The 10,003-nt window shown below is 60.0% G+C and overlaps 2 protein-coding genes across 2 annotated transcripts in view; one reads left to right on the plus strand and one right to left on the minus strand.

Annotated features, from left to right (window-relative positions):
• The window catches only part of LOC102769130 (selenoprotein O), a 10,371-nt gene extending 565 nt beyond the window's left edge, over positions 1-9,806 (plus strand). Inside the window, exons 2-9 of the mRNA XM_015568715.1 lie at positions 1,551-1,794; positions 2,910-3,090; positions 3,826-3,956; positions 4,304-4,596; positions 7,832-7,976; positions 8,736-8,921; positions 9,036-9,192; positions 9,291-9,806. Of these exons, the coding sequence (XP_015424201.1) occupies positions 1,551-1,794; positions 2,910-3,090; positions 3,826-3,956; positions 4,304-4,596; positions 7,832-7,976; positions 8,736-8,921; positions 9,036-9,192; positions 9,291-9,464 (1,511 nt within the window). The 3' untranslated portion in view covers positions 9,465-9,806. The remainder of the gene's footprint in view (positions 1-1,550; positions 1,795-2,909; positions 3,091-3,825; positions 3,957-4,303; positions 4,597-7,831; positions 7,977-8,735; positions 8,922-9,035; positions 9,193-9,290) is intronic.
• Positions 9,807-9,886: 80 nt separating this feature from the next.
• Positions 9,887-10,003, minus strand: part of TUBGCP6 (tubulin gamma complex associated protein 6) — a 16,324-nt gene continuing 16,207 nt past the window's right edge. The window contains exon 25 of the mRNA XM_015568716.1: positions 9,887-9,984. Coding sequence (XP_015424202.1) covers positions 9,887-9,984 — 98 coding nt within the window. The remainder of the gene's footprint in view (positions 9,985-10,003) is intronic.

Genomic DNA, 10,003 nt, shown 5'->3' on the forward strand with positions numbered 1-10,003 from the left:
AGCCTGGGTGACCTGACGGGGCGCGCACAGCACAGGCTTCTCCCAATGCCTGTGGGGCCTGCGCTGAGCACCGCCTGTCCGCCAGCTGCCTCTGCGCCCGCCAGAGGGACAGAGGCCTCGGGTCCGCCTTCCAGGGAACAGTCCCCGGCACAGGCCTCCAAGCCCCGCAGACCAGCCCTGCTCCGGCGGGCGGGGGCGTGTCCGATCTGGGCAGCCTGACCCAGCAGGGCGCCTTCCCACAGCGTCTCCAAGAACTGACCACAAAACGAGCTCCTAAGCAATATAGCGAGGTTACAAGATACAAAGTTGCTACACAAGTCAGTTGCTATGTACCAGCAGTGAACAGCTGGGACTTGAAATAAAAAACAAAGAAGCCTACATGTGGACGCTTATGGCAGCGTCGTTGAGAACTGCCAAAACTTGGAAGGAACCAAGGGGTCCTTCCGCAAGTGATGGAGAGAGAAACTGTGGTCCATAGACAGTGGCGAATTCTTCAGCACAAAAATGAAATGAGCTGTGAGGCCACAAAAGACAAGGAGAAACCAGTGCACGTGACCAAGTGCAAGCAGCCAGTCTGAAAGGGCTACTCTGTCGGATTCCAACTCTGTGATGCTCTGGAAAAGGCAAAACTGGAGACCATAGAACAGCGGTTCTCAACCTGTGGGTCGCGACCCCTTTGGCGGTCGAACGACCCTTTCACAGGGGTCGCCTAAGACCATCCTGCATATCAGATATTTACATGACGATTCATAACAGTAGCAACATGACAGTTACGAAGTAGCAATGGAAATAATGTTATGGTTGGGTCACAACATGAGGAACTGTATTTAAAGGGCCAGAAGGTTGAGAACCACTGCAATAGAACAATCAGGATGGGGGAGGGATGAGTAGGTGGGGCAGAGGATTTGAGGGCAGTGAAACTACTCAGGCACCAGTGGTGGGTACATGGCATCATACATTTGTCCAAACCATAGAACAGAGGCCGCTGATGTAAACCCTGGGCCGGGGGATGCGGCGTTGGTACAGGTTCACCCGTCGGCACAAATGCCCCACCTGGTGGGGGTGTTGCTGGGGAGGCAGTGCCTGTGGGGCTGCAGGGCCTGCATCATGAGACTCTCTGCACCTTCCACTCCGTTTTGCTGGAACCTAAACCTGCTCTGGAAAAAGTCTATTAATAAGAGAGGCTTCGTGTAAAGAAAGGTCAAAAGCATACAAGGAATCGAGGTCGTGCCCCACTACACAGAGCACTGTTTTGTGTGTACTGTTGTTTTTGTAAAACGAATAAACGTAGAATTGCAGTTCCATGTGAGTGTGTGAGTGTGTGTGTGTGTGTGTGTGTGTGAGTGTGAGAGAGAGAGAGGTGACAGCAGGCTGGGTCCCCTGTGGGGCGTCCGTGGGCCTTCGCTGCCCTTCACCTCCAGCTCCAGGCCAAGCGCTCACGTGGGACAACATGGGGGCTCGTCACGATATTTTGTGATGCTGTCAGAGCGGCTGTGGGTTGTCTTTAAGTGGCTGTTAGCAGGCTGTTCCCGGCCCGTGTCTGCACTGAGCCCCCGCCAGCACCGCCGTGACCTCTGTGTTTGATTCCAGACAGGCCGACGGCCGCAAGGTCCTGCGGTCCAGCGTCCGGGAGTTCCTGTGCAGCGAGGCCATGTTCCACCTGGGGGTCCCCACCACGCGCGCCGGCGCCTGTGTCACGTCCGAGTCCACGGTCGTGCGCGATGTGTTCTACGACGGCAACCCCAAGCACGAGCCGTGCGCGGTCGTGTTGCGAATAGCCTCCACCTTCCTCAGGTAACGGCTCCTGTGGGCTGTGTGCGCTCGGTTACGGGCCTAGGATACACGCTCGTGCCCCTCAGATACATTGAGTGTCTGTGCCCTAGCACAGCGGGAGCTGGCTGTCCGTGAAGGAGACCTTTGACCCACAGGCAGAAGGTACCGGGCGTTTTCTGGGTCAGGAGCCCCGTCCTGGGTGTGGACAGTCGTGCCCTCCCAGAGTCCTTGTCCGACACTTGTTGCCGCCAGAAGGGATGGGGTGGCAGAGGCCGTGGCGGCGAGTCCACAAGGCGCCCCAGCATCCGAGAGGGTGCAGGCCCAGGCGGAGGAGGGACTGTCCAAGCAGGTGTCTGGGAAAGGCCACGACAGAGCCGGCTACTCCCTCAGAGTCCGACAGGAGCTGCCTGAAATCCTCCGAGAAAGTGGCCACGTGTCGCGTCACGATGAATAAGGGCTGTTCCCGGCCTGCCATGCCCGCGCCCCTCACACGCGCTCACTCAGCGGACTCCTCTCTGGCTCCATCTCTGATAGGAGCCTGTGTGTCCGTCCAGATGTCACTGTGCTGCCTGGCATCAAACCCAGTGTGCCAGGAGGTGGCTGTGGGGCCGAGCCAACCCTGTATGTGTATGGCCGGGCACCCACGATGGCTCAGCAGTCACCAGGCCCGTCCCCAGAGGGCCCTCTTGTCCTCCGGGGAGAGCAGGAGCCAGGACGGGTTGGCCTCACCCTGCGGGACCCCTCGGTGGCACCACGGGCATAGTGACCCATCACTCGGCTGTAGGGCTGGCCGCTGCTGGCAGTCACCTGTCAGGACAACCACACGCCTCCAGGCATCCTTCACAGCCCAGGGGACGCTGAGCACCCACGGCAGATGTCAGTGACGACACCTCCTGGGTATGGGTGGGCGTGCACGGGGCCTTGTCCTGGTGGAGTTGGGGGTGTCCCGGGCCTCCCGTCACGCCGGCTGTGTGAGCCGTGAGTGTGGCCAGAGTGAGCCTGTTGTGCTCGTACCACTGGTTGGCGGTTCGGACCCAGGTGTCCGCTGTCAGCTGCCATCCGGGGCCAGGCCTCTCTCTCCTTTTCCCCAGGGGACGGGTCATGGTTAACCTGTGGAAACCCGGGCCTCCCTGCAGGTTCGGGTCCTTTGAGATCTTTAAGGCTGAGGATGAGCACACGGGCCGTGCGGGCCCCAGCGTGGGGAGGAACGATATCCGCGTCCAGATGCTGGACTATGTGGTCAGCACGTTCTACCCTGAAATCCAGGCCACGCACGCCAGCGACTCCGTGCAGAGGAACGCTGCCTTCTTCCGTGAGGTGGGTCCCAGAGGTGCCAGGCCTGCCTGCCCTGGGTCAGCCCTCTTGCCCCCAGAAGTGGGCACCGGCCAAGCAGGTGTTTGGGGGCCCGTCCTGCGCTGGTCACGCGAGCCGACTGCCGTGGCACCGTCTCCCTCCCTCAGCTCGCACCTGCCGTGGGCCATCTCTGAGCGCCCGTTGTGCTGCCCAGTCAGTGCTTGGAGTCAGCCTCGGGTGGGTGGCACCTGCCGGCCCGGGTCTGGACACAGGGCGCTGGGGTATCTTGTGGGGCCCCTGCTCTCCCCGTGGCCAGCATGTCCTCAGACGGCGTGGGGTGCTGAGCAGTGGACCTGGGGCATGAGCAGCAGGGCTGGCGGCCGCACAGACCATTTGAGCCTCCCTCCTGGGCAGCCCAAGGGCACGGCGGGCCCAGCACCGGTGCCGGGACCAGGGAGGGTTCTGCCTGACGACGTGGTAACGTCCTGTGTCCACGTGGTCTTCCCGTGGGGCCTGAGCCATCGGGATGTCGGGCTTCCCGACTTTTCGGGTGAAAGTCCAAACCAGCGAGTGTAGAGAAGTGGGTGGTGTGTGTGGGGCTGGAGCCCCCCTGACGTCTCTCAGGTCCTCCCCACGGCCGCGTGCTGGTCGAGATGACAGGGTCTGTGCCAGGGCCCCTCAGGAGCACAGCTCGCCCCCGGGAGGGGAAGACGGGCGGGAAGGGGGCTGGAGGGAGCAACCAGGCCCGTCCTGCCCCAGGTGACACGTCGCACGGCCCGGATGGTGGCTGAGTGGCAGTGTGTCGGCTTCTGCCACGGCGTGCTCAACACGGACAACATGAGCATTGTGGGGCTCACCATCGACTACGGGCCCTTTGGCTTCCTGGACAGGTGGGCACCCCCACAGCGCCCAGTCGCTGGGCGGGGAGGGGCCGGCGGGCCAAGCTGGTCGGTGTTCCCGGCAGTGGAATCCCCTGGAGGGTTTTGAGCTGAGAAAAAGGGTGCCCCCCCGCCCCCGGCCTGTCCTGAAACGGACTGAGGGGCAAGGCCAGGAGCCGGTGGTGAGCAGGAGGCAGGCAGGACTCTGCTTCCGGTCTGGAGGTGGACCCGTCAGGGCTGGTGGCAGGAGAAAGTCGAGGACTCTGCAGGGGCCTGAGCTAAGCCCGTAGGGCCAGGACTCCTGGGGGATGGCGGGGGAGCAGCAGCCACATGGGCAGCACCTTCTCCCCCTGTGGCAGGTACGACCCCGACCACGTCTGCAATGCCTCGGACACTGCCGGGCGCTACTCGTTCAGCAAGCAGCCTGAGGTGTGCAAGTGGAACCTGCAGAAGCTGGCCGAGGCCCTGGTGCCCGAGCTGCCCCTCGAGCAGGGCGAGGCCATCCTGGCCGAGGAGTACGACGCCGAGTTCCACAGGCACTACCTGAGCAAGATGCGCAGGAAGCTGGGCCTCGTGCAGGCTGAGCGGGAGGAGGACGCGGCGCTGGTGGCCAAGCTCCTGGAGACCATGCACCTGACGGGTGAGTGGGCCGGTGCACATGCCGCTGTGGGCTCATGTGCGCTCTGCGGTGAAATACACGTGAGGTGACGCTACCTTTCACTGTTCCTCGGTGTGCACCCTAGGGGCGTTGGGTACGTTCCACTGTGGTGCAGCCAGCCCCACCAGCCGTGTCCAGAACTGTCCGTCTTCCCCACTGAAACTGACTCCCCGTGACCCGCGGGCACCACCGTCCTGCTCGCTGTCCCTGTGACCACGACCCTGCGGGCCTCAGACGTGGAATCCCACAGCCCCGTGTGTCTGGCTGACATGGCGAGCACCAGGTCCTACAGGCCCCGTGCTGACCAAGGTGGAGGCCGCTGCGCTGTGCGGACGGCCTGCTGTGCTCAGCACCACCCGCCCATGCTGCAGGCTGGCTGGCCCTTTCGCTGCTGTGAAAACAGCCCTCAGTTCCACACTGGGTCCTGCACTCAGCAGGGGGCCCGGCGTATGGACTGGCCCGGGGCTCCGGCTGGCGGGAGGGGAAGCGTCCTGTCCACACCACAGAGCAGGCGGGACTGTCTCCTCATGCGTTTCCAGTTTCGGTGCTTCTACCATTTTGCGTCAGTTGAGACGACCACGTGGCTGTACGCCTTCATTCATACCCTTAGTCCGTGTCAACTAGAACGAACTGCCACCAACGGGCCTCAGCCCATAGCCATGTGTCTCCGTTCTGGAGGCTGGAGGCCAAGATGGAGGTGCCAGTGTGGGGAGTTATTGGTGAGGCCGCTGCTCACTCACAGATGCTGCCTCCACACTGGGTCTTCATGGGCAGAGCAGGGAGGGTGGAGCTTTGTGTCTCTTCTCACAAGGACAAGAGTCCCCCCAGGAAGTCCCAGCCTCATGACCTGACTGCCCCCCAAAGACCAGCCCCCGGACCCTCACACTGGGATGGAGGTCGCAGCCCCGTGCGCTCCTGGGACACACCCTGCTGGTCATGGTGCCTGGCCCTCCGAATAGATGGACTTCGCTAGTGTCCTGGCACATTGGCCTGTCGCTTTCTTTCCTTGCAGTATCTGTGGCTTTGGTGTCAGGGCAGTGCCAGCCTCACAGAGTAAATCAGGAAGAGTTCCCTGTTTTTCAGAAGAGTTTGAGAAGGATTGGTGATAATTCTTTAAATATATTTTTTATTGATTTCAGAGAGGAAGGGAGAGGGAGAGCAACGTCAATGATGAGAATCATTGATCGGCTGCCTCCTGCACCCCGACTGGGGATCGAGCCGCAACGTGGGCATGTGCCCTGACCGGAATCAAACCCGGGACCCTTCAGTCCGCAGGCTGACTCTGTCCACTGAGCCACACCGGCCTGAGTGGTGGTCGACAGAACTCACCAGTGAAGGGTCAGGTCCGGGGCTTTTCTTTGTCGGGAAGTGTTAGATCAGGAATTCGGTACGTCTCCTTACGAGTTACAGAACTATAGGTTTTGTTTCTTCTTGAGTCAGTTGTAATCTGTGTTTCTAGGAACTTGCCCAGTTTCACCAGAGTCGTCTCATTTCCTGGCGTGTAATTACTCACTGTAACCTCTTGGTCTTCGGGCTCTGATTTCAGCTATTTGTATCTTCTCTTTGTCAGTGTAGTTAAGTTTATCGATTTGTTGATCTTTTCAGTTTGTTTCATTTATCTCTGCTGTAATCTTTAGTTCCTTTCCTTCTGCTTACTGATCTTGCTTTGTTCGTTTTCTAGTTTGTTAGGTATGATATCAGGTGATTGATTTGAGGTCTTTTTTAATTGATGTGATTGACACATGACATGTTCACTCAGGTGCACGCCACCATTTGATACTTGTGTATACGCAACATGATCACGGTGAGTCTAGGGAACACATAGCTACAAACTGTTTTTGTGATGAGAGATCTTTTAAAGTCGGCATCCATGGTGTGCTCCCGTGTCTTCCTGCGGATTTCATCATTTCCCCCGTGATTTCTTTGTTGGGCCCTTGGGTTATGCTGGTTTCAACATTATTTGTGAATTTTCCATTTTCTTCCTGTTTGTGATTTGTGACTTCATTCCACTGTGGCTGGCGGAGATACCAGCAGCCCTTCTCATTGGACTAGAACCTGTGTGGTGGCCCACCATGGTCTGTTGGGGAGCGTGTGGCTCCCACGGGCAGTGCTGTGGTCCGGTGTTTACTGGCGTGTGGGGTCTGATCCTTGAACGTCCGTCTGGACACCACACCCATTGCTGGACGTGGACATGACTGTTGTTTCTCCCTTCAGTTCCGCGGGCGTTCGCCTTGCACATCAGGAGCTCCCACTAGGTGTGCGTGTGGTCCCGTGGAGGGGCATGTCCACGTCCGAGCACATCATACAGCTCCTCCCAAACCCGATGGTGTCTGACGTCAGGGCCACCAGCTTCTAGGTTATCTGCACAGGACACGTTTCCCAACCTTTCGCTCTCAGAGATGGTGGTGTAGTTGGATCTTTTTTTACGCCAACCTAATCCCTGCTTGTTGACTGGAGTTTAACTCATTTACTTAGTGATTCCTGAGAAAGAAGCGCTTCTGCCAATTGGCTATTTGTTGTCTGTGTCTGACACCATTTGCCCTCATTTTCTCCTTGCTGCTTGTGTTTTGTTGATTCTTTGGTAACACACTGAATTCATTGCCTTGTTTCCTTTGTGGTTTTGGAGGTTTTTTATTTTTATTGATTTCAGAGAGGAAAGGAGAGGGAGATAGAAACATCCATGATGAAAGAGTCATGGATCAGCTGCCTCCTGCAAGTCCCCCACTGGGGATCAAGCCCACAACCAGGGATGTGCCCTTGATCAGAATCGAAGCCAGGACCTTTCAATTTGCAAGCCAGCGCTCTATCCACTGAGCCAAACCAGCTAGGGCTAGAGGTTTTCTTAGGAGTTACGATGACTGTGTTCTGACAGGTCAGACCGAGGACGGATGACATCTGTCCTGCTGAGCCCTCTGCTGGGCATGTGTTGGGGGCTTGGGGACACTGCAGCTCCTGAGGCCAGGAGCCGACCCCAGTGCCTTTGCTGATTGTACCCATTTTACAGATGAAGAAACTGGGGCTGGGGACCTTGAGGACTTGTCAGGTCAAGTAGTGGCTGAGGAACAGCTGGGCCTGACAACGCAGTGCGGCGCCCACCGTAGGATGGAGTGTGGGTCAGCCTGTCGTAGGTAATACTGCAGGAGGGCAGCAGAGCCTGGCCCTCAAAGTGCAAAAATAGTTCTTTCCCAAGTGCTTCTATTTCTCATAGCTTATCGAATGCATGTAGTAGCCATCACGAACACCTTCTACCTGCTGAGCTCCTTCCCAGTGGGGCCCGAGGCTCCGGGCCTGGCGGGGTTCCTGACTGCGCTGACGGAGCAGTGCGCCTCCCTGGAGGAGCTGCGGCTTGCCTTTCGGCCCCAGATGGACCCCCGGTGGGTGCTCAGGTCCTGCTTCCTTGGAATTTGTTTCCAGAAAAGGAGAGACGTTTAGAACAGAACGTGTGAGGGGCTGCACACCGGGGGTCCTAACATAGTTGGCTGGACACCTGGGGCCTGGGCAGCTGCTCCCTTCCCAGGAACGAGTGGTGGTCAGAGGAAAGGACAGTGATGCTGACACTGGTGGGGAGGCCCAGGGCCTGGGCTGGTGGTCTCTGCTCTTGGTGGCCCTCAGGCTTCCACTGGGCCCTACTTTCTGCACCATCTCCCATTGGGAAGAGCACACACGCCCCTGGGGTGCAACCCATACTCAGGGCAAGACACGGGAGGCGTGGTTGTGCACTTTAATAAACAAGCCTGCGGGCTGACCAGAGAGGAATTTAATGCAGCAGTGTGGGGCCTCGGGACCCAGGGTGGACTGGCTGGCAGGACCTGTCTCTGACTGCAGTGAACTTCTCCCAGAAGTCAGTGCCCTGCCCACCCCAGGGTCCACTGAGTAGGCATCTCCTTGGTGCAGCTGTGCCCATCACAGGGAGGGGCTGCTGAACGAGGGTGGCCAGCTGGCAGGTGCCCGTATCGACCTCACCCATGGGGCCTGGGCTCCCCTCAGCCAGGCTGTAGGGGGTGCAGAAGGGCAGGTGAGGCCGTCCCTCCTCTGGGACAGTCGTCAGGGGGTGCAGCAGTCCCAGGCTACGGTCCACAGCCAGGTGGGGCGCTGCAGCTCCTGGACACACTCAGAGCCGCTCCCCACCCCAGGCAGCTCTCCATGATGCTGATGCTGGCGCAGTCAAACCCGCAGCTCTTCGCGCTCATCGGCACCCGGGCCAACGTCACGAAGGAGCTGGAGCGCGTGGAGCAGCAGGCGCGGCTGGAGCAGCTGAGCCCGGCCGAGCTGCTGAGCAGGAACAGGGGCCGCTGGGCCGACTGGCTGCAGGAGTTCAGGTGAGTCCAGCCTCCCGTGCAGGTCGGCAGAGCGCTGGGCCGTGGCACCGTCTCTGGGAACCCGATGGAGGGGGAGGGGAGCTGCAGCTGCTGCCAAGGGGCTTGTGGTTCTAGGACCAGGCTGGAGCAGGACAGGGAGGGCGCCGCCGACAAGGACGCCTGGCAGGCTGAGCGCGTGCGTGTCATGCACGCCAACAACCCCAAGTATGTCCTGCGGAACTACATCGCGCAGAACGCCATCGAGGCTGCCGAGAACGGAGACTTCTCAGAGGCAAGGACCCACCAGTCCCTCCTCTTCCCTGGGTCCTGCAGCAGGGGCTGGGCCAGGGAGGAAGGGGTCCCCAATAACCTCCCCTTGCTCCTCTCCAGGTGCGGCGGGTGCTGAAGCTGCTGGAGGCCCCGTACCACAGGGAGGGGGAGGCCACTGAGGTCCTGGAGGCCACGGAGCCTGAGGGGGCCGGCAGCACAGCAGAGAGGCGCCTCTCCTACAGCAGCAAGCCCCCGCTCTGGGCAGCCGAGCTGTGTGTGACGTGATCCTCGTAACCGCCTTGGAGGCCGGGAGGCCCCCAAGGCCCCAAGTGACACTGAGTCCATGAGGCGGCGCCTGCCAGCGAGCAGCCCCCTCCCCGTCTCTCCATGACGACAGGGACGTCCAGTCAGGACCTGACCCGTCTCTGTCTGACACCGACTCAGCAGCCCAGCCCAGCCCACCAGCAGCAGCAACAGGCTCCCCATGAAACGCTGCTTCACGCAAGGACAGCTCAGCAGAGGGACCGGACCCAGGAGGACACAGCAGCCACAACCCCCATGGCAGCCTGGGAGGACCGGCGCTGCTGGCTCCTGCTTCTGGGAGCCGCCCCTAATAAACGAGCAGCTCCCAAGGCCCATCTGTGTGTGGTCGTTCTACCCCAGCCCAACCTGGGACCCGCCCGAGGCACCTTCACACGCCTGCACCAGGCGGCAGCTCAGGCGTCCTGGTAGTAGCTGTTGAAGTTGATGCGCAGCAGGAAGTCCTCCAGGTGGGGCTGGTAGCCTCGGTTCACCAGCTTGGTCACCACTGTGGGAGGAGCAGCGAGGGGGCG

The sequence above is a fragment of the Myotis davidii genome, unplaced genomic scaffold (assembly GCF_000327345.1).
Source record: "Myotis davidii unplaced genomic scaffold, ASM32734v1 scaffold845, whole genome shotgun sequence".
Lineage (NCBI taxonomy): Eukaryota > Metazoa > Chordata > Mammalia > Chiroptera > Vespertilionidae > Myotis > Myotis davidii.